The following is a 23,662-nucleotide window of genomic DNA, read 5'->3' as shown; positions in this document are numbered from 1 at the left end:
TCTGTTGCTCAAAGTTCTGTTAAAGTACTTGGCAGCGTTTCGTTTGTGACAGTTCAGACTAGAGATCTAATCCTGCAAATATTGTAGCTCTCTAATGTGATTTTGTTCGCAGAGGGTGTTAGTTTTAGAAATGATATGCATTCATATGCATAATACAGTAATTAAAAATCTGCTGACCTTCACTTGGACAATATTCAGAGCAGAGGATATGGGGAGTGTGTTTAAGATCACGTTGGGATTCTTGTAGTGAATGTATTTTAATCTTTCTTGGTCAGGCAGCTGTATAACATTTATGTTTCTCAATTCCAGTGCTGCATTTGAATTTGATGCTGAATGTAGAAATTGTTCTAAACAGTCTTGCTTAATTATATCCACTGTATGAATGCTTCATTTGAAATACGAAAATATCTCACGGAAAATACAGGAAAGATTTCTCGTAGTTTCATCACTTTTATGTAGCTAAACTTCCAGAGGATGTGAAGCCTGTAATTTCTGATAATATTGACTTTGTAGATAACATCTGAGGTGCTCTTTTTCATGCCGGGAGAAAGGCAACAACAATACTAATTATGAATATAAATGGACTTGTGAGTTTTTAGTCATGCAGTGTGTCTTAAAATGTCATGTGCAGTAAACAACTTGGAGAAATAAACACCTATATTTAGATACGGCTTGGGGATCTTTGTATTTAAATATAAAATTGACTTTAAAGCACTTTATCTCTCATTGTATGCTAATGTTCTAGAGTAGTCAAAGCTGCAGAGATAATGGAAAAAACATTTATCATTACCATGAATATAGTTACAGGAGGGAGGTATTTGTTAAAGAAAAGTAAGTGATAGAAGAAGTGTATGCATCTTTGGTGAGAACTGGTTTATGACTGCGCACCGAAAACATGAGATACGCCAAGATAGTTGCTTTGCGTGTGCCTTCAGTGTTGTAACTAATATTACAGTTGCCTGTTGGGGTGAAATGTGGGTGTTTCTTGCCCTTGTGCCACTGTGGAGTAGGGACGTGTTGTTGTTCTTGCTGGGGAGCGCTCTGGGGTTGTGCCGTGCCAGTGTGTGTGTGGGGGGGGTGGGGGTGGGGGTGCGTGTGGGGGGAGGGGCGGGGGGGGGAGGGTGCATGTGTCTGTGTGCCGCAGGGGGGCAGGAGGGAGCAGGGAGGTTTGCAGGGGCTGGGGAGGGGGAGAGGCGGACTGAATTCATGCAAAGGCACAAACAAGAAATGACCTTGTTCGGGGAGCATGTTTCCTTGTGAGTAGGGACAAGTAGTAATTATCCTCCTTTCAGTGCTGAACTAACAAGTAATTACTGTTATTCCTTAATTAAAGTATGCAAATTGAAGATTTCTTTTTTTTCTCCCCAGACCGAGTTAAATACCGTTATTCACAACTCACAAAAGTTCTCAATATTATTTTGGTTCGTCATTGAAAAGGTTCAGTAAACAAAAGAACGCCTAACAAAAAGTGCAGTGAACCGGGCCAGACATGGGTCAGGACATATGAGACTTGCTCAGAGCGTGTGCTTCTGTGAGGCTCTGGGGGTACCTACAATTACCCAAACTGTTTGCAGCCTGAGTTTTGGTGCATGCACCTACCTGCTGGTGCTGCTGCCGAAATTGGTGGCTGTGGGGGGATGGGGGCTTGTAAATCAGTCCCACGGCGTATGGGAGAAATGAACTTGCTGTTTATAGTAAGTTTGTATCAAAGACAGAAATTTGTAAGAGGTTACAGGGTTTGCAAAGGCACCAGATCAGTTGTGATACATGGAGAGCAATCTTGGGGAAGGCTGTTTCCGTCGCTCCCCTCACTCTCATTAACTCACTTGCGAATTTTTCAGCGGGCAGTTGGTACAGACCTTAGGCAGCTGGCACAAGAGTGAAGTTACTTTGCGGTAAAACTGCAGAGTAAAACTGTTCCAGAGCTCTGAAAAGCCAGATGCAGACCCTGACTAGAGGAGAGGGGATGGGCGCATGGCTGTGGCAATGAACTGGATTCAGCTGCTGCCTTTTCTGACGGACTTGTGACTGCAGACATCATCTAAAATACCTGTTCCTGATTTCAACAGCGGGGGTGGTGCTGCCTAGTCTCAGAGAGGTTTCTGAAGATAAACTTGTGAAGCCTTGGAAGATTTTCAGATCCTGTGTTACTGGCAAAGGCTATGGCTTTGTAACAGCTACCTGTAGCCGAGGCAGAAATTGAGGGCTGGGCAGAGCCAGGGCTTGTCCCTGAGCCCTGACCTTACATGGGCAGGGCACAAAGCGTTGGGAACAGGACTGGCCAGCTGAGGAAAGGAAGCTGCTCCCTGGTTTTGCGCCACGCTGAAATCCCTGGTCCCGTGTATCCTGCCTTTCTGCTGGGTTCACCAGCTGCCTAGGTGAAGCTGAGATGGGTTTCGAGCAGGCTTGGAGAGGTTTGGGGTCCTCGCTCTGCAGGGGCACTGGGCGTCGGTGCCATCTGCGTGGACACCGAGAAACGTGTTCTGCTGGTCGGAGACGTAACGGACAAAATTTTAGCAAAAACTCTTCACAGAGAAGCCAAGTGACCAATTTACACCTGGCTGGGAAAGGAGTAAGAATGAAGTAAAATGTAACTTTTGAGGCTAGCAGTCAGGATGGAGCTCTGAGGACAAAACAGACCAAGATTTTCAAGTAGTAAATAGTTTTCTTGGTGTAATTTACACATACAGGAGTAGTGATTTGTATTAAAAATGAAGGAACTTGAGTCAACTGTGTTGCATGCAATTAATTAGCCATGCATAGCAGGTGCCTGGGGTTTGCCAAGGTCAGTGGGAATACAGGCATTAAAGAGCAAGCCCATTTTAACTACTACAACTAATCCTTGTTTGTTTTGGGTTTTTTTTTTTTTTTTAATGAGCAATGACATTGTCATTAAACAAGGAAGTAAGGGGTTTTGTTTGTTTTGTTTTTCTAAGACATGTTAAGATCTCCTAATGCTTCTGGCTACAAGTATGTCTTATGAAAAACTACTTTTCCCTTTTATTCTGACTTCAGTTTCATTGACCTGAACTGTGTTTTGTTTGTGTTTTATATTAATAAGCCTGACAATGTTTGTGAAGCAAATATTACATATTAATGCCTTCAGGTTATCTGAGAGGCAGACCACTTATCAGTGAAACAGGAAGAAAAGAGCATGGACTAATGGAATGTCACAGGAACCCTTTATTTTCCCCCTAAATGTGGCTAATCAGGTGTTTCTTTGTCATGTAATTTTAGTAAAATATCTTAGAGTAAGTTAGCGGAAGGGTATCCCTGTTATCTTGTTTATCCTGTGCATTTTTCAAGAGGGTTTACATCTGCGCAGCAACATTGTGCTTTCTAACTGAACGTGAAAAATGATCCAAAGCTGATAACAAGATACATTCTTCCTTATCAAAAATGCATACTTTCTTATCACAAGCAATAGGAAGGCAAACATCTTTGTCCATACCTGTTTTGAAACAAGAGAACTTCACTGCATTCTTCAGTTTTAAACATTTTCCTGGTTTATTGCTTTATATTTCATTTTGGAGTTTGTACTTGATGTGGTTTATTCAAGAAGGGTAAGAAAATATGCTTCTACGCTGCAAAACCAGAAGAACCTGGCACAAAGAAAGGCTATAGATTTTCAGACTTCAGGGGGTACAGAGGTGCCAAATTAGGTTTTTAATCTAATGGCCAATTTCTGACCCATGTAATGAGCAAATTACTCCCAGTATTAATTCCATGCATTACCTTGAGGGCAATACTTCTCCTTAACAGAAAGCTAATACCATCATCACTGAAATGGCAGTATTAACTACTCATGTACAAATAAAATCTTATGCATTCAAGATAGGCCAAATAAATCAAACATTCTTCTCTGAGCTTTTTTTTTGTTTGCTTTGGATTGGGTTTTTTTATTTTTAAATAAATAGTAGTGTTTGATTTTGAAAAATGAGAGAGAGTGCCTTTCTGCTTTGAATGAAATTCTCCCCGCCCCAACCAACTGCAGCAGGAGCGTGTCCAGGAGGTTTCTGCTTGTAATTGCATAGCCAGTCTGCCTCGCTTTAAGAAGGGCCACCTTAAAGGTTGGGCGGGTTTAATTTGCAGTTTACTGGCTTTATGGTTTCTTTACTGAAACTGCTGTCTAGAGCTGTAATTGCTGGTATGATTTTTGAAAAATGAGGTTGTCGCTGGAGTAAAATAAGGACTAAGCTACCACTGTGTGGGTAGCTTCAGTATTGCTTTTCTTCCTAAATTGTCACAAGTTTCCCTTTTTCACAGGACAGACATTCTGAAATTCTTTGAGCTTGAGGCAAGATTTTTTTGGGTGGACACTTCTTACTGAAACAAAACCTTGAGGTGTTGAGTTTACCTGCAGCTGCTTTTGCAGATTCTTGTGGTGCATCACACACAACTTGGCCAGAGAGAAATCTGCATTGCATCATGGACAGTGTCCTGAAGGGCATTTCAGCAATAAAAAGAAAGTAGAATTGAAATGCCGACAGGAAGACAGACATCTTATTTTGTTGTTGCACTGTTTTGAAAAACAGCTTTGGGTCAGTTCAATAGGGGGTAATACTCTGGCTTGAGCTGAACAGTTTTAGAATGACTTATTTTCCCAGTAGAAAATTGAATTATTTGGCAGCACTTTTTCCTGTGGGAACTCTTTTTTTGAAGCTACATTATTTTCATTGGGAAATCATTCCGTTTTAGTGTTTTTGTACAAGCCACAGAGCTGGTCATTGATAACTGCTTTTAGTTTTTGTTTGACTGTTGGCCTTACAGTATTCAAAATGAAAGATACTGTCTGGTATCACTCTCTGATTCCTGAGTTTTCCAAAGCCTCCAAACCACGGTCAATGCTCAGCTTGGAGATAGCAGGGACTGCTCCCGACAGAGTTTTTTTAACCTTAGGGAAAAGCTTTGAGTCTTATTTCTCTCCTGTGCTGAGCGCGGGCAGTGCATGGGCTAGCATCAAGCCCAGTCCACTGGCACAAGAAGGACGTGCCAGAGACATATATGTGAGCAGGAGCTATGCGGTGCCTGTGTAGTAGCTCCCAGTGGGAGATCCCGAGCACCTGAAAAGCATTAGAGCCACGGTGACCCCCAAATCGCGTTGTTCTGGTTGTCTTTTAGCTAAAGTAGAGTTGCAGCAGTTTTGTATGCAAAAAGCTTTAAAAGTATCTGTTGTCAACTTTTATGTTATGTGGAGCAGCAACAGTAAACCCACTTCTTCTGTTTATTTTTTTAGATGACTTCCACTTACCTCTTGACGTTTTACCAGCTGTGACGGAGGCCCTTGACTCCAAGACGAAAGGGGAGGATTTGCACAAGGAGAGCAGACCTTTCCGCTACTGTGAAAAAAAAACCATGGACCTGTCAGACAGTGACCGTCCCGTCAGCTTTAGCTCCACTTCCTCCTCTGCTTCCTCCAGGGACAGCCACTGCTCCTTTGGAAGCAGAATGACCTTGGTTTCAAACAGCCACTTGGGCTTGTTCAACCAGGATAAAGAAACGGGTGCCATCAAGCTAGAACTGGTCCCAGCCAGGCGATTTTCCAGCAACAAGCCACGCAAAAACTCCCCTGCAGAGCAAGAGGATCCTGAGGAAAGCCTTGAAAAAAGGCTAAGCATGCCAAGGAAAGCAGAACCAAAAGGAGTGGGCAAAAACTGTGCAATGTCCCTGGTCACAGAGCCCACCAGTCCCAAGCTCCTCTACGTAGACAGAGTCGTCCAAGAGATTCTGGAGACAGAGAGGATGTATGTGCAGGATCTAAAAAGCATTGTCAAGGTAGGAGTCTTGGTTAGGATGGTGTTAACTGTTCCATAATGCTATTTTTTACATTGTTTGATTTCACAGTAGGACAGATGGACCTGACAATGGAATTGGCATTTGCTGGTCTTTATAAATTTGTGTAACATCATTGACCTTGTGCGTTTCTAATTTTTATTTGATTAGATAAATCTAAGCTCTTAGTATGTGTTCATGAAGACATAACAGAAAAAAACATTCTATAGTTGACAGCAGTAGTGAACAAAGAGTCGTAAACTCTTTGCAGTAACGTTTATTTACAAAAAAATGTACAATGCTCTGTTTCCTAGAATGTATAGCAAGAGAGCAAACAGCAGACAGCTTGTTTGCCCCTTTAAATGCTTTATCTGAAGGGTCTCACTTATTGGTTCTTTCTCCCCTGCCAAATCCTTCTCCTGCAAGTTCTTTCCTGCCTTTTTCTCCCTCCCTTTCACGGCAGCTCACAGCTGCAGTCTGTTCACTCCATATCCTGCAGTCTGTTCACTCCATGCCATATTGAATATGGCATGTGTATTTGCTGGAAAATACTGTTGTTTGGCTGTTATATGAAGAAATTATGTTTTCTTTAATACTAATTCTGAATTGGTGGTGCTAATAAATGGGTGTAGCATTTATTAGCAGCAGTGAAGTGTCCAATCCCCAGCCTAACACCATCTTTCATTTCCCCTTTCTAGTAGCAGGGAAGAATATGGATGAGTCCTTCTGTGGATTGTTCTGCTCACTCCATGTACTTGTAACTGTGCCATCAGTGTCATGTTCTTTTGTGTTTTTGAAGATGACAAGTCCCTTGGCTATTGTATGTAGTCTACGTACTTAACCCACAAAGAAGGATTTCTTGGGAGGCGCATGTTTAATGCTCTGTTTATAGAATATATAGCTTTAGGTAGCTGTATGAGGTCGTCTGCAAAAGGAAGTATCAGTCAGCTGCAGACACTCTCCCCACCCGCAGTTCCAACCTGCCTGGTCCCCCAAGCAATGAGCGGGAAAAAACGCTAAGTCTTTGATAACACAAATGCACATGATGATTAAACACCAGCAGCCCACACCACCCCGCAAAGTTCTCACAAAGAAGGCTTTTTGTGCAAGACTTCATTGGTTTCTGCAGCTGATGCTGTTTCACTACATTCAACTGTTGCCTAAGTTTCATTTTGGAGTGTTTAAGGTTGTCATATGCTACAGAGCAAGCCAGCTTCTCTAGTCACCGCTCACTAGGCATGACCTAGTTTTGGAAAGGTTTTGGAAACCTTAGCCCTCACTCGTCCTCCTAAGCAGTAAACTGCACAACTTGAGAAACTGGAAACTATCATTAAAATCTTGAAACAGATTTTCCATTCACAAGTAGGAAGGCCAACAAATGCTTGCTAGAAATACTTTAAGTATCATTACAGTAGATGTAGAGTAAATGAGGCAAATGCACTTGAAGTAATGAAAGAACTCGAGGAGTTTATCTGTAAAATGCCCAAGCGTATTTCCTGCAGCAACTAATAAATAATGAAACTTGAAAACTTCATGTGGCGCTAGACAGCCTATTTGAGAGACGGAGTGGTTGGCAGTGGGGCTTTTCTTAGGTACGTGTTGACAATAGAAGAGCTTCAAAGGAGTTCCCAGATGGTGAGCACAGTGGGGAACCAGCTACCTATGTGCAGCACGTTCTTCACTTGGTTTCAGGGGAGGGAGGTGTGACTGGAAGCACGTTACAGAGGAGCCCATTTTATATGTTTCTCAGGATTCCTTTCTCCACAAGTTAGCTTAGCAATGCTGCGGTGATTTACCTAACCGAGGGTGGGGGTTGCAAGAAGGATGGGAAGACTCCACAGACATCTATAGGAGCGCTGTAGCCTTATAGGATTTGATTATCTGGACCTCTATGACTTGAGGCCATTTAGTGTGGCAGCCAGATGACTGGTGCTGAGCCAGACTAAGATGAAGGGAAGCAGCTTAATCAGTCTTATTTTCCAGATAAACATGGGTCAGATTTTGGCAGCTGGTTAGGAAATGGGAAAAGGGGAGCTAGGGAAAGGTCAAAGGACAACTGCTGCCCATCTGAAGAGATACATGAAGGTGGGAGCTGGTGGAGGAAAGCATAAGCAAATGAACCAGCACTAAGTGGAGGGAGAAAATCATTAGAGGGAAAACAATATGAGGAAATGAGAGGAAACCCAGGAAGTGGAAAGTTGAAGGGAGTATGAAAGTGGTTGGAACTGGAGCTCTCTAGCGAGCTTTGCAGCTGACTGCAATACAGCAGCTTATGTACACAGACTAAAAATAGTAAGGGGTTTTTTTTGGTTTGGGGTGGGGTTTTTTTGGCAGGGGGAGGGAGGGAGGAAGAGAAGCAGGGCAACCTGTCACTAGAGATGTCAGACCGAGGATGACATAAGAACAAAAAGGGAGGAATGAATAGGTACTATTTTAATCACCCTCTACCCCCAGCTGAGAACTGTCGGTACAGATCTAGACTATTGCTTTTTGTCCCCTGGTAGTGGGGATTTGCTGATGCTACCTTCTCTGTAGACAATGGAAACATACTTAAAAAGAACATGTTCCCACTGTTGTTGCCAGCACTTTGAAACAGTTCTAGAGCTAGAACTGAGAGGGTGTCAAAACTCATGTCCATGAGTCCACTCTCTAAATTTCTGGTGTAAAGCAAAGAAGGCTAGCCTGTGACGCACAGTCAAGCTTTTTTGGGGGGGTTGCGGGGATTTTTTGTTTGTTTGGTTTTAGTTTTTTGGGGACTTGGGGGGATTTTTTTTTTTTTTTGGTGGGGGGTTTTGGTGGGGTTTTTTGTTGGTTTTGTTTGATTGGTTTGGTTTGCTTTTTAATATATCCACACTCTTTCCCGTCATCCGGATCATTAATGAATATGTTAAACAGGACTGGACCTAGTATTAACCCCTGGGGTATGCCGCTAGTTACTGGCCTCCAACTAGATTTTGTGCCTTTGATCACCATCCTCAGGCCTGTCCGTTCAGCCCATTTTCAGTCAACCTCACTGTCTACTTAGCCAACCCATACTTCATCAGCTTGTCTATGAGGATCTTATGGGAGACAGTGCCAAAAGCCTTTCTGAAGTCAAGGTAGACAATATCCACTGCCCTCCACTCATCTGCCAAGCCAGTCATTTCATCTCGGAAGGTTATCAGGCTGGTCAACTTCCCCTTGGTGAACCCATGCTGACTATTCTTGATTACCTCCTTGTCCTTCATGTGCCTGGAACTGGTTTCCAGGATTAGCTGTACACAAATGTAAAGAACATACATAGCTGTACACAAATGATCCATTAACATGTATGGTGTGAAATTGCATGTAGGATCCTGGTATTATTCATCTTATCCAAAGTCAGCTCATTAAGAGTTAGCCTAGCATAGTATTTTAGGCAGTGTCCTTTCAGCCTATGTTATCCTTAGAACATGTAGAGTAATCATGCTTGACATAAAAGACTATAGAGTGAATGGGGCCAAGAGAATTTCACCCTTTTTGATACCTTTATTGACCTAATGTTGTTAGGTCATTAGTAAGTAAATAAATAAAAACAAACTAAAAAGGCATAACTACTATTGCCTTTTGAGTATCCAGGTGGTCTTTGTTCTTAACAACGCCAAGTTGGTAGGCAGAGGTAAAAATTGACTTCATAAGACATGACTAATGTCATCTTTAGCTGATACTGGAGACCTGCGGACATTCTCCAGCTTTCTTTTAAACTGCTGATAAGAGTACTTCATGGGCTTAGGATGAGTGAGAGGAGGCTGTACAGGCACTATTTAGCTCCCTTTGCCCCAGGATATGCTTTAAAAACAACGGCTTTTCTGGCCAGTACAGCTATTTTGTCTGTGACCTGGAAGAAGAGTTGAATTATGATTGTTTTGAGGCATACTGCTGTGATTCTTGCACAGGCAAGCATTGTAACAAAGATAGAGTGAACTTTTCCATTGTTTGGTGTATTTTATCAGGTGATCTGTTAAGTATGATTAAAATTTTAAATTAGTACAGCTTGAAGCATGTTTTGGGCAAGTTTGCAAAGAGAAATTGGATACCTCTGCTTCCTCCTTGTGTCATGCTGACAGGTGTACTGGCCAGGGCAGAACCTGCAGAACCTTCTCTTCTTCAGGACCTAGTCTGACTTTTTCAAGTAGTAATTTAGTTAGAATAGGCATAAACTTCGGAGTCACTTACTGAAGTAACTTTTTTTTCCTGACTAAAATGCTCTCCCTGAGTTTATAATAAAAATGTGTTTTGCTCTTGCGTTTTATAGGAGTCAGAAGCCCATATTCATAACTTGTACAAATGCTTGTAACTGTAGAAAAAGACATCCACATTTGTGTTTTACCTTTGCAAAATGAAAGAATAATGCAAATGCACTGTTGCAGTGCATGCATCTGTCATGTTACATTAAATATACTCACGTAGTGATATCAGCCCATTGAGAACATGTAGATCCACTGCATGAACCTCAGCCATTTGATATAAGAACTCCTATCAGTAAAATACTATCAGTAAAAAGTCATTGGCATCTATACAGTAACTAGAGGGGAGTGAAGCATGCATTGTCAGTGCATTTCACAAATATTTGATGCAAACAGAGGTTGAGCTTCAAGAATCTTGAACTTCGTCTGAAATCTGGGAGATGACTTTTATGTGAATGAGTTCCTCTACCTTTTCACTCCAAATGTGACGTTTATTTAAACCATCCCTGCTGGACTAATTGAAGTCTCTGTCCTGTCTCCGCTCCAGATCTTTTGTCCCCGGTCCCCTCTTTTTATACTTGACTCCTCATTCAAGCCTTTTTGCCCAGAAAGTCCCATTCTCCTCTGCACAGTCTTCTGCCTATGGTCTTCCCGTCCATCTGTCCTAAGTCTTCTCTCAGTAAATCCCATCCTCATCCCCCATGAGTCCCTATTGTCTCATTTCCTCGTGTGATTTACACTTTTTAGTCTTTCTCTTTCCCATGTTCTTAGTCTGTGCTGATTCCAGATTTCTCTTCATAGTTCTCTTGGTGGGTCCGACAACATTTTTATCACCGTTCCTAATTTTTCTGCCCTCTTAAGTTCTGCTAACATTCAGTCTTCATCTTCTGGTGTCCATCAAGCTTTGTTCCCATTTTCTCTTTCCCATCTTTCTGTAGGACTCCTTTGTGTCTCCTCTGCCTTGGAACTGCACAGCACGCTTCTCCACACTGCATAAGGTTTGCAGAGGGTTACTGAGACACAGGAACAATCTTTTCCCTGCTCTTGCTTCAGAGGAGCAGATCTGAACCAGATGTGACTGGCAGCATCCAAGAATGGCAATTGTGGGTTCAGACCTTGTGAAGCCTGAGCTGAAACATGCAAAGGACCATTGCTAAAAGTTCCTGTTGGGGATATGCGAATTTGAGGGGTTTCTCCTCCCCCCGATATGGTCAAATATGGGGAGATTTGCACAAAGACAGCAAAAGGCATATTCTCGGAAACAAAGTCTCCATTATGCTCCAGTCTGCTACTGCCCCTCCTTGAGATGTGAGGGTATGGTTCACGTCCCTGCTAGTCAGCCTGGGGGTGCTTGTGTTCTCAGGGGGAAAGGTCACCAAAATTTTTCAACATGAGCAAAAAAGGGCATTCTTTCTCAAAAAGGCCTGGGGGAATGCTTTTGCTGAAATCTCCTAAAACAACTCGGCAGGGACGCAGATTTCTGGCATGGAAAGCTTCATCCGAGGTAAGCATATCTGTCGAAGTTATGTACCCCTTGAGGGGATGAGGGAGAGCCTTGTGAGGGGAAATATTGGACATTTGGTGTAGATACGTGTTGTGGCACCAGTGATTAAGGGAAACCCTTGTGAGAGGAAGTCAGTATCGGAGTCTTATTGTTCCCGGTTTCCTGCTTCCCGGTGCTGCCATTAGAGGATGTCTCTTTCAATGTTTTAGGCAATTAGTTAAAAAGACAACTCTGAAGACTGCAGTGTGCGCATTGTCACATTGTGATAGTAAAAGCATAGCTGCTTGTGCACTGGGTTGCTGGACTAAGAGAAAGTTAATTCCTCCTAGGTTCAAAAGGGAATCCCAATATAGCTAAGGCATCCCATAATGTTTGTTCTGTTTGCAACCTCTTTTTCTATGGCTGCTAACCTACATGCCTGAGGAAGATACCTTTAGATTGCTGACATAAGTTGCATGTGAAGATGTTACTCTGGGAGAGTACCTCTGTTTCGCGGTACAGAATTGCAGCACTTACCAAAAAGAAATGGTTTCATTAGCAGAGCTGGTCTTTTTGAGCATTTTGTAGATAAGAAACTTCACAAGATGCTTCAATTGAAAGTTTATTGAGTGTTATTGAGAAGGTAACTTGGATGTGTGAGGATCTACTGATCCCGCCTGTATAAGCATCCTGAATTTTATGGTACTGCTATAGTCATCAGACTGTAATGATGGCATTCTTCTGAGGTTTTTCATCACTTTTATTTCACTCAGTATAGGGAGCAGTGATGTGTGGTCTCACAATTAGTATTTTTCTTCAGTGCATTAAGGCCGGAAATCAGCGTACTGTATCAGTGGCTTTAAAGCTATGGAGCAATACCTCAGCTTCATGTATAGGCACTGCAGTTTTGCAAGTCTAGTCTGTCTGACAAAGACTGCTGACATAATTCATTTGTCTTAAATCTTCAGCACAAAAGAGAGAACGCAGGTGATGGAAGCATGATTTTTAGGCAGTTTACTTTTAATTTCCTCATAAACACAGTGATGATTTAGAAACAGGCCCTCCTCTCTGGGGCCAGCTGCAGAGCTTGTCCCATATAGAGAGAAAAGATTCTGTTTAGATTTAAAGCAAAACAGTGATATTCAGAGTGAGATTCTTCCTTCTTCGAAATTTATCTTGCTACGACTTTAAAAAGCAGTTAAAGCAAATTAGCACACATGCTGTCCTTTCTGACTAGGTATTGATCCTTATGCTTTTAGAAAATTTGGATGAGCAATTTAAATTACCTGCAAAACAAATATTATGGTCATGACAGTGCTAAGTTTAACTGCAATTAGTATTTGTTATACTTTTGAGCTTATGAACTTTCTCACTGCTTGTTTTTTCATCCATGAAGGAAGAGCTGTGTCAAATTCTAATCGACCTCCTTAGGGAAGGCTTGGCTTAAAAGCAAGGGAAGTTTTCTCTGGTAGTATTGAGATATGATAGCTGAAACAAAATTGTGCTTGAGGATCTCAGTACATATTTAAGAGGCCTTCTTGAATGCTGTGAACTTGAAACAGAGTTACAGCAGTATAAATTGGAGCAGAAAAATATTCTACTTAAAAAATCTGTAATAAATTTGAAAGTGGCTGTATCGGAGAACGTCAGTGTTTTGTTTTGTTTCTGGAGTTGCTGTTTAAAAATCAGGACCATAATCCACAGTGGAGACTGTTGAGAGGTGAGGTATCTGGGAACACCACTAGGTATGTTACCAAACAGGTGTAAACAGCTGTTCTGGCTACCCTTAAAGAAATACCTGAAGTAAATCAGATTTCTTTCTTCTGACGCAGTAGGACTATTCATTTTTCCCTGCAGACTTCTTGCTTCCTGGATGTGAGCCATACTAAACATCCTAAAGCAACCTAAAGTGATGGAAGTATTAATAAACTGTTGTCTGTGTTTGTGTCTTAAATAGTTTTTGATGAGGTTGTTTCTGAAACTCCAAGATCTTCAACAAAAATATTTTGCCAACTATGTATGCTTTAAGCTTCTCATCATATGTAGCCTTCAATGAAACCAAAACAAAAGCAGAAGCAAAACCCAAACCTTGTTTTTCTGGGCAGGAGAAGGATTCTGGGCTTTGGAAAAAGATGTTTTGTAGCTGTACAGTAGGAATATATTGTGTTGTGAACAACCAGAAGTAACCTAACAAACTACTTACGTGGTGAAAGGCAACTGCTTTTGTTGTGGTATGAACAGGGAGCTGTTTGTAAACTAATCTCGTAGGAAATACGCAAAGCCAGGGTTAAATACACTGATGTCTGTTTTTTCTTACCTGCATCATCACTACTTCAGTCTTATTTCTGTTGGTAACATTCATAAATTTCTTTCATTCAGCACGTTCCCAAGTATTTGAAAGACACTGAATAAAATGTCATCGCTGCCTTGTGTTTCCTCCACCTGTACTTTGAATCCAGTTCTTATCTTACAGCTAGATTGTAGAAACATGTTGGGACAAGGACCGTCTTTGTCAGCTGATTGCAGAGCTTCACCGTGTGGCTGGGACCGCATACGTTGAGATAGCACAAATATATAGCCATAACTTTGTGTTTGTTTTAAGGTCAGCTCTGTGTTTGGACAGCACAAAAGAGTGAGTTATACTGTAGTAATAAATGAGCTGTCTATAAATGTACAGTAAGCCTTTCTCAAGCTCTGGGTGGGAGAGAAGCGGCAGGGAGGGCTGCTGCTCTTCCAGGGAGCTGCAGAATTGCCGAAAAGCCTGGCTGCCACTGCTCTTGTCCTCCCTTTTCTTGCAGCAGGGCGTAAATCACTCAACCATGCTGTTTGCAACCTCCTACCCGCTTTCTAAATGTGAATGAATATAGATAAAATGGTGAAAGTTAATTTTCCGTTCTGGAAAGCTTTATTCTTTTGGGAGGGGGGAGGCAAAGGGAAGATATAATTAAATGCAGAGTGTGCCGTTTAAGAGTGCTGGTGGTGGGCAGGGGGCTCCGGGAGTGGAGCTTTGCTCCTGTGACTGTACTGAGGCTGGAGCAGGAGGCTGTGTCCCTCGTTAGTGGGATGTATAGAGCCCTTCTGGAATTGAGAAAGTAACAGAAGAGAGATCTGTTCACCTCTGCCCTCCGGCTTGCTGTTGGTCACTGGCAGCGGATGAGGAGCTCTACAGAGCAGAGCAGCAGCTCTGGGAAAGCAGCAAGTTTATAGAGGGTGGACAGCAAAACTGGGGGGAATAGGGCTGAGAGCCAGGAGAGAGGAAGTGCAGCTTATGTGGTGAAATTTTCAGTAAATATTTAAGCGTTTTAATAAGATGATACATTTTTTGCAGAATGGTTGGGATTTCTGTAAAGAAATTTCAAAATTTTGAATATTCTGGAATTTTATGTGCTTATTATGGCCATTTCCATTTTGATCCATGGAAATATTTGGCCACTTTTAAATTCGTTATATCATTGTTATTAAATATTACTTGTCAGTGAACAGTGTTCTTCTAGGAATCCAAGACCTTTAAACCTGAAGGCTTACAAACCACATAGTAGTCTCTCTCTCTCTTTTCCACTCACACCACTGCCACGGATTAAGGTGTGGAGGTAGCTGCTATTTTTTGTGGTTTCATGAGAAGACCGTTTTGCAAAACAGACACTTTTTAAAAGTTTTTACTTGCAAACCACCCACTACTATAAGCTTCCATTTCATTGCTGTTCATATATTAATAATAAAAGCCATCCATAAGTCTCTGGGAATCATGTGATTACTAAGATTAAGATAAATGTGTGTTTAGGATGTGTGCAGATTTTCTTCATTATGCTGGGTTTGCATTTTCATTCTTTGGAAAACAGACTCTTTCAAAAGTTTCCCTTCTTGTGTTTTAAAATAAACATTTCTCTTCTGGGATGTCTCATTTAACGTGTAAGCAGATCAAGGTCCCCTTTAAAAAATGTTAACATTCATTTGCCTTACAAATTGGGGCAAGGTTATTTAACAGGGTAAGGGTGTATAGCACAAGACTCAGGTTCCTTTCCTGAGTGATTCACCCATTCAAAAGCTAAATATGCCTTAATAATTCTCTGTGCTTTGTTTGACTATGATTCAATAAGGTTATAATCAGACCAACTAAGCCAAGTTGTGAGAATTAATTTATAGATGTCCTGATGAACTTTGAGATTAATTTTTTTTTAATTTATAATTATTAAACATTTTAAACTAGTACTTTTTAAAAAAGCTCTAGGTTATTGAATGATGATGATGATTGACACTGATGATGTCAAGCCTCAGTTGCAGGCTTAAATTTAGAAATCTTTAGAGCACTTACTTCATCTGCCTAGCAACCTCAAACTATCTGACATCCTAATTACTGTTTAATGTTTTCATTTGGCTGTCCTCATCACTGTACCTTATTTCTTCTGTGTTTTCTCTTAACTTTAGGAAGTTGGTTAGATAGCTCTCTAATGAAATGTCAGTAAACTTCTGATAGTATTTGTTATGTTGTTGACTGTTATGTTGTTGACATTGACGTGCCCTAGAAATTTTTGACTTTGTGTACAACCCCACCTGTGCTCACGTTCTACACGGGCACAACTGTTCAAAGGCAGCCTAAACCAAAGAAAGCATGTGTTTTAGAGGTGCAAGGCATAGTGTTAGAACTCAGGAATTCCTCACTGCTAATTTTGGCTGACACGTACTACCCCTGTGGCTTTCCATGCACGTGGATGAAGCCAAGGGGACCTACTAGGGGCCACTGCTTCCCGTCCTTAGTATCTGTACATGGGGCAGTGTTTTAACATCTATAATATAGGTGAGGAGGTCACATTGGTTATAGAAAATCTGTCACTTGGGAATAGCTACATGAAAAAAAAAATTTTTCTTCCCCTTCTCTTCTGTAGGTAAAATTTAAGTTAATACTGTTAACTTTAACTTAACTTACCTGCAGACCCCTAACTGTGGAAAGCGTAGGGAGAAGTCTGTCACAATCACCTTACTCTGCAATGTTAAACAGCGGAAAGAAAACTTAAATGCGCTTCTCTATTTTTAGTCTTTCTTCATACCATGTTCTCACAAGTGCTCTCACCATCAATCTTTGCCCTTTCTACATGCAGCCAGCAAAGTATCATCTTACTGTATCACGCCCGCTTTATCGCTGTTACCCACAGGCTGCGTGTGAGCCGACCGCACGTGTAAAGCGGGTAGTTCTGAGGAAGCGGGTCATAAACCCAGGTGAGTGCGGTATGGCTTCCTCCACCCGGGGCCTGGGGAGAGGACCCATGCCAGCGAGGTGGCCTCCTGCCAGTTCAGAGACTCCACTCTTCTGTGCGGATGTCGGAGAGGAAAGAAACCAATCACAAACCGCATCTAGTAACAGATTGTATAAAGCGTATGGATTACTTCGACCGTTCCCGTTTGGAGGCTTGCTGGCTGTTGGTGGTGGCAGGTATTCTCCTTGCCCTTCTCTCTTGATGGCAGCAGGGTCAGCGCGTACTTCGGAGCCCACAGCTGAGGCCCGATGGAGCCAAGTTTCCCACAAGGGCAGAGCTTTGCTAGCACTGACAAGTGGCAGTCTTATGTATAAGGTACCGAGGGACATAAAGGGAATGGAAAAGGGGAGTAGGAAGCGTATGGAGTAGGAAGCGCATGGAGCCCAGGAACTTTCTGCTCCGGTTGCTGAAGAGCAGAGGAGGCTGCGTCTCCAAGTCCGTGTTGTCCTCAGAAAGACCCTGGCTTTGGCTGTGGGGTGGTGGCAGGGCCGTGATGTGCTGTGCATACCCGCAGACAGGTGCTGATCTTTCGGACCTGTCCGTGCTTTGGCTGATGTGAGGGTTTTCCTGCTTCAGATGTCTTTTAAAAAAACCCCACCAAATACCACCCCCCACCCTCCCCATTTTCCACGACAAGTAGAAGGTGGAAAGCCATGCTTGCAGAAATTTCCTTCTTTATTTATTTTTCTGGTTTTACATGTAAAGAAGCTATATGGTGGACTGCACAAGCATTTTTTGAGGTTTGATTTACTGGCATCACTAACGTGCAACATTGGTAGCAGAAATAAAATATCGTTCTGATTTTTATGGCACTCAAACTGCATCTATAGTTAAAAATATGCCTATTAGTTAAATATAAGTATTAAGCCGTATTAGCCTGCTGTATGACAACATGATTGTGTTACTTGCAGCCTGGGTTAGTGGTTATGTTACTCACATGGGAGCAAGAGATGCTTGCTGCTAGGTAGCAAATTCTTGCCATCAGAGGAAAGAGTGTATGAAAAGTTCCTCCCCTCTCTGTTGAATCAATACAGGTAAGACATTGAAGCAGAGCTGCTGCCGCTTCTGCTTCTCCTATGGAGGAGTTTCAGAAGTGGGAGGTTAAGAGCGCTGATTATCTTGATGGGCATGGATTTCTGCCTGCCACGTGGGAACATGCCAGGCTGTCTCTGGAGGGCTGAAAATGCAAAGGCTTTGACATGCAATGGGAGGTGGGAAACAGTTTTAAGAGCAATTGGGCAAGCATTTTCACTCTCAGAAGGGAAGGATGGTTTCAGTCAAAATGAGGCTGCCTATGGATACGTGACCAGTTTTGACTGGTTACAGAGACTGAAGAGGGAGAATAGGGAAGACAGAAGATGAGGGGAGGAAAGCAGTCAGAAATGTGTTAAGTTTAAGTTTGGCTGCATTAAATGTTTTGCTACAGATGTCTCCAAGTAAACCACTGTACAAATTACAGGAGACCTACACTAAAAGAGTGGGCTTGTCTTCTTTTATCATAGAAGGTGATGACAACAAAGATAATTATGTGTTTTAAGGAGAAATCCTGACAAAAGGGTTTCATATGGGAAGGAGATGGATTTGATTTAGGTCTCAATCAGTTCTTGGATTCATATAGCCAAAGGAACCAGAGCAAGAAAGCAAAGTATGTATGGTTTACAAGTGCATCTTTGCTTTGCAGGGTACAGCTGTACTTTGAATAATTGAAAAGAGCTGCAGTGAGCTGCTCTGACCAGAATTCAGCATCCTTAACCACCTGTTGTGGACAGTACGCTATTTTTTGACCCACAAGGCATTCAGAGTATGTTGCTGTACATGCCAGATAAATCTGTAAAGAAAATAAATAACAAGAAAAAAGAATTAAAAAAAAAATCAGGCAAAAGACAAGTGGTACTGATTATAATTACCTATGTAATTGGCAGAATTACCAATTGGGAGCATGTTATAGCATGTTGTACAACTGTTGCGCAGCTTTCTCTTTGGTTACAAATATGTGGATGGTTTGGTCATCATCGCTGTAGCTAGCAGGCTGCAAACAGGAGCCAGTTTGTGGTGTGTTTTCCTTCCGGCCTGCAGCATTTTCCTCAAAGCAATGTGGAAATAGTGCTTAGGTGCCCAGGCTGCTGAAGCATTTCAGTGGTTCCTCTTCTGCACAGCCATCTGATTTGGGCTATATGCATCTGTGCTGGGTAGGGGGGAGTCAGGCAAAAATATGCCCATGAGTATGGTATAGCATCTAGGAGTAAAAGCTGCCTTATCAGTAGCACAGATCTAGGGAATATTAGAAAACTGGGGTCCGAGTGATGTTATGGCACTGCCTGGATTTAGGTCCTGCTTGACTTAATATTACATATTCCTCCTCAGGCTGCAACACTAGAAGTCATTGGAGTTTTTATAACTACCTGGTTTTAAGCGTTTTTTGGTGGGAGACTGAGTTTTCCTGTTATAAGTCCTCAGCTCTTGAGCCAAAGAGTGTGTTGCTGAAGACCAGAGACCTACAGCAGCTTTGCTTTCTCCTGCAGCCCGTGTTTAGGCATTGGAAAGCAAAGTTTCCTAGTGGGTAGAATCCCTCTTTTCTTCTTTTTTTTGTATTGATATTTAATCAGATTTTCAGTGTCTTGTGTGCCTGCCTCTTGGAAAGGTGTACATATGTAACAACACTCCTCTTTCAACAATTTTGCTTATCTTTGGTGATATCCATATATGCAAAGTCCTGCCCTGTAAAGGGATGGCTAAGAACTTCTGTAGTGTATATGTTTCTTGTAGGGCAGGATAAAAATTGATTCTTGTTTTACATGGCTTTTACCCATTTTTTTTTTAGCATTGCCATGTTAACGTTACCATTAACAGTACTCATTTTAATGTGTAATTTTAACATTGCCGCATTAATGGCTGACTTATTTTTTATTATTGTTCAGGCTGTAGTCTGTTTTTAAAGCTAAGTACGTGTCTGTTTTCAAAGGAAAACCTGGGTGGCTAGATGAAAATGTCCCACTAATTTGCGTTTCGTTTCTAAAGCTTGGTCATGGAAAAATTAGTTTAATTAATATGTGAAGATATTTTTGCTCATTTTTTCCTTTTCTTGACAGTTTTCTCTCATTTCCAATTCATATAATTATTTTTTTTAGCTTCTGAGGTTAGTGTTGTCATAATTTTGTTCCTCTAGAGATCTTTCTTGTGTGATTATGGAGGAGGAGACAGTAGTCAGGGTATGCAGCTTCTAACAGACATTCCTTCTGATGGATTTGGTGTGATGAAAGACAAATGGGGAGAACATCAAACCCAGCACAGAAGGCAGGGCAGTTTGGCAAGACTCTTCTAGTTTTTGGAGAGTTTCAGGAAATGGGATGGAAAAATTGTGCAATACCATTAGAGCAAACCTTGCTCCATAAATCAATCTAAGGAGACTGGCATTTGTGGGTTTTTTCTCCTATAAAGTAAGCTAAATGTTTTTGCCATAACTGCAGAGAGGCAATAAAAGGCTAGTGAAGGCAAAGGTTATAAACAAATCATTCATTGCCGACAGAGCGTCCATAGATGCTGACAAGAAACATATAAAGTGAATAAGGCCGGTACTCTGTTCTGATAAATTTCATTGATTTCTGCACCGTGTCATTATGGTTGCAGCCTGCCCTGTTATCTTGTAGCTCCAAACTTTTCATTGTGGCTTCAGATAACAGCTGTTGATACGCTGCAGGAGGTTGCAGTGACTACCATGGGGGTAAAGTACCATTTGCTAAGAAATAACTAGGAAAAACCCCATGGCTGGGTAGCTTTGATCTGCCTGTGGTGGTGTCCTTGCAGAGGACATTATATGCCAATACTGCATCTGTTTCCTGGATGAGTTCATGAAGCCTTTATGAGAGCACACATGCTCTATAAAGCAGTATAACCAGAAGGGTCCCGCTTGCTGTGTCAGTGCAAGCGCTGTGCTGCTGCACTGTGCCTGGACTTCATCAGACCACTGTGTCAACTCTGTCCAATAAAGAGGGATATCTGAAGCTTTTTGCTGCTGTGACTACCCTACTGTCAGTGCCACGTTTGGCAGTTCATGTCTAGCTCAGGTATCCGCTTACGCGTGTAACAGCAACGTAAACGTGTCTGTAGCTGTCAGACTTGCCTCAAGTCAGCAATATTAACAAAAATAGAAAGCTAAAACATGAAAGCAGTCCCCAGATCCTGCGTGATTCCCTAACCGTATGAGGTGAGGTACAAGGTAGCTCTGAATCCCAAGCATTTTAAGTAAATAACCATCTCCCTTTACTCTAGGTAAGCACAAATCCAACCATTACTCTCTGGTTTGTTTCTGATCTGATGCTGAGAGGAGAAGGGGGCCTCAAGCGCCGTCTTAAGGAACTTTTAGCAAAAGAGAGCACAAGCTCTATAACCTGATACTGGCGTACGCTACAGGAATGCTGGAAAACTGCCAAAGCACCTGCAGGCTGCTGCCTGGCAGGAGCATTAGAACGTACTTCGTTCCCTCTTTCTTACTAAGACTATTACTCTATTGGTAAAAGACGGAGAAGAGTATGCATATGTGGAGGAAAACTGGGATAAGAGGACAAAAGGAACACAAACCAGGTCGTGCTTATAACACTGTCTACAATACTGGAAATAATTGTGGACTGTTATTTTGAAGAAACCCAAGCTCCAGCTACGCTGAGATGCATGAATTTGAAAGGAACTCCTCTTTATTCAATAAATATGCTGTATGGAGTTACTTATTGTAAGATTTCCATTCGTCTGCAACCCACCCCGTCATACCAGCTCGGGGTGCTGCAGTGTTCCTACAGGGCTAAAAATGTTTTCAGAGGATCACAGTTCCACTGGAGCTTTTCTGTTCTTTGCTTTTATATGCAGATTTGTGTTAGTGGGCAGAAAAGGTTATTTATTTACTGCCATCACTGGAGTAGCCCTGCATCTATCATCTACTTCTGCCTTTGACCTAGCGTATTGCTTGCTGCAGTCCTGTCTGCCTCACCATCCTGAACCTTTTACTCTTCTGCAGCTTCTGAGTATAAATAAAAAGCCAAGGACAAGTTCAGGGAGTCCCAGGGATGCGGTTCCAATGACTTACTGCACAAATATATTTCAAGGACAGGCTTGGACGATGAGGCTGCTGTCAGCAGGAGAGAAGGTAGAGTGCAGGTCAGATGCCATCACAGAAGAGATGAGATGGCTCTCCGGGGACCTGCCTGCTTGCCTGCCCACTGCCACTTGTTGCTCTTCTTAAAGACACTGAGGTTGCCTTGGAGTAGGCTGGCTTGCCTTCCCTTAGCAAAAAATACTGAGTTTTGGGGGTGATGAGGGGTACCTTTAACTGGAGGTGATGGAAGAGCGTGGATTATTGAGTATTAGGATAGGGGTAGGGGGCAGGAAAGCCTACTGGTACGTGAATCTTGGTTACACCCATGACTCTGCTGACACTATTTCAGTTGGAAAGAAGGATATGGAGACGGAAGCTTGAGCGCTGCAATTCTTAACCTTCCTTATGAGGGCATCTAAAATCCAAAAGTCAGATCCATGGTGGTTCCAAAACCTTTATCTTCACGGGATTTACGCAGAGAATAAATCTTGGGCAATGTATGTGTTCTATAATACTTTTTTCTTTACAACTCTGGAACACAGTTATATCTTAGAAGTTTTCATGGTCTCGTTGACGTTTTGCAGGGCTCCTTCCTTACAGCATTGTGGAATGCTGTGTTGCTTTTGGGAGATTGCCACACCACGTTGTCTAGCCCCAGTCTAAGGGATTTTATTTCTTTTTATTTCGCTTTGTTTCAGCTGTTTTCACTTTTACTTTATTTGCATCCTCCAGCAGAATTTCTTCATGAATGTGGCAGCACATTGCGTTTCTTGGTTTATGAGTTGTAGTTAGTTAAATAGCCTGCTGGATTTATTTGCCCTTATCTGAGAAATTTTAATACTGTAGCAGCAACAGAATGAAAGGTGACACTTGGGGAGCTGAGCGCTCTTCAAAGTGAGGGAAGAGATGGGAAAGTTGTTCTCCCAGAACACTGCTGATCTAAGCTTTTTCTAGATCTCTTGTTCCTATTCAATTAAAGCCCCTTCAATTAAAGCCTCTCCCCTGGATGAGACATTATTACTCTTGTAAATGCAAAAGGAAATCTTTGCTAGAGTATATAGCAATTTGCAATGTAACTGTATGTGTGGTTAAATTGCATGCATGTATATACATTGAGATCTGTTCTCTACAAATTCTGCATTGTTTTTTTAACTGTGATTTAAAAAAAAAATTTGCAGTGGTTGCTTTTCTGAGCATGTGTTGCTTGTGTGCTTTCTGCTTTTCATTATATAGGTTTTCTGTTACTAAGACTGCATTAAATGACATTCTTCATCTCTTATGTTTACATTTTTTTGTCTTTGAGCCAGTTAAATGATCAATTAAACTGTCATTGTGAATGAAATCTGAATACATTTGTATATCAGTAGCAAGAGAAATGTTGGCTGTCCCGTCTAAGGGTTATAACTTGGCGTTCAGTCTTGTTATTTTCTTGGTTTCAATGAACAGGTAAGTACTGTTACCTTTCATAATAGAGTGACTGTTCACACTGGGGCTACTGAAGGCTTTACTGTAATAATAAGGTGAAAGACTGATATGAAAAGACTCATCTTGTACAATAAAACATAGCTCTATTTACTGATCTAGAAAAGGAGGAAATGTCTGAAGGCCTCTTTCTCGTTTCTCTTGTAGGATTACCTCGACTGTATCACTGACCAGACCAAGCTCTCACTGGGGACAGAAGAGCGATCAGCCCTGTTTGGAAACATACGGGATATCTACCGTTTCAACAGGTAAATTCATATTTAACTAAATGAAAACAGTTCAATAGCCTGCATTAATGTGGAGGGAGCAAGCCAAGCTTATTATTACTTTAATACAGCCAAGATATATAAATTGAGAAATTGTCTATCTTTGATTCTCAACA

At 41.8% G+C, this 23,662-nt stretch overlaps 1 protein-coding gene across 2 annotated transcripts in view; it reads left to right on the top strand.

The window, feature by feature from the left end:
- PLEKHG1 (pleckstrin homology and RhoGEF domain containing G1) overlaps positions 1–23,662 on the top strand; it is a 141,933-nt gene that overhangs the window by 87,158 nt on the left and 31,113 nt on the right. For both annotated transcript variants that reach the window (XM_075146169.1, XM_075146168.1), the window contains exons 4-5: positions 5,237–5,775; positions 23,428–23,528. In XM_075146169.1, coding sequence (XP_075002270.1) covers positions 5,237–5,775; positions 23,428–23,528 — 640 coding nt within the window. The remainder of the gene's footprint in view (positions 1–5,236; positions 5,776–23,427; positions 23,529–23,662) is intronic.

The sequence above is a fragment of the Calonectris borealis genome, chromosome 3, assembly GCF_964195595.1.
Source record: "Calonectris borealis chromosome 3, bCalBor7.hap1.2, whole genome shotgun sequence".
Classification (NCBI taxonomy): domain Eukaryota; kingdom Metazoa; phylum Chordata; class Aves; order Procellariiformes; family Procellariidae; genus Calonectris; species Calonectris borealis.
This window is presented reverse-complemented; position numbering and strand designations above follow the sequence as displayed.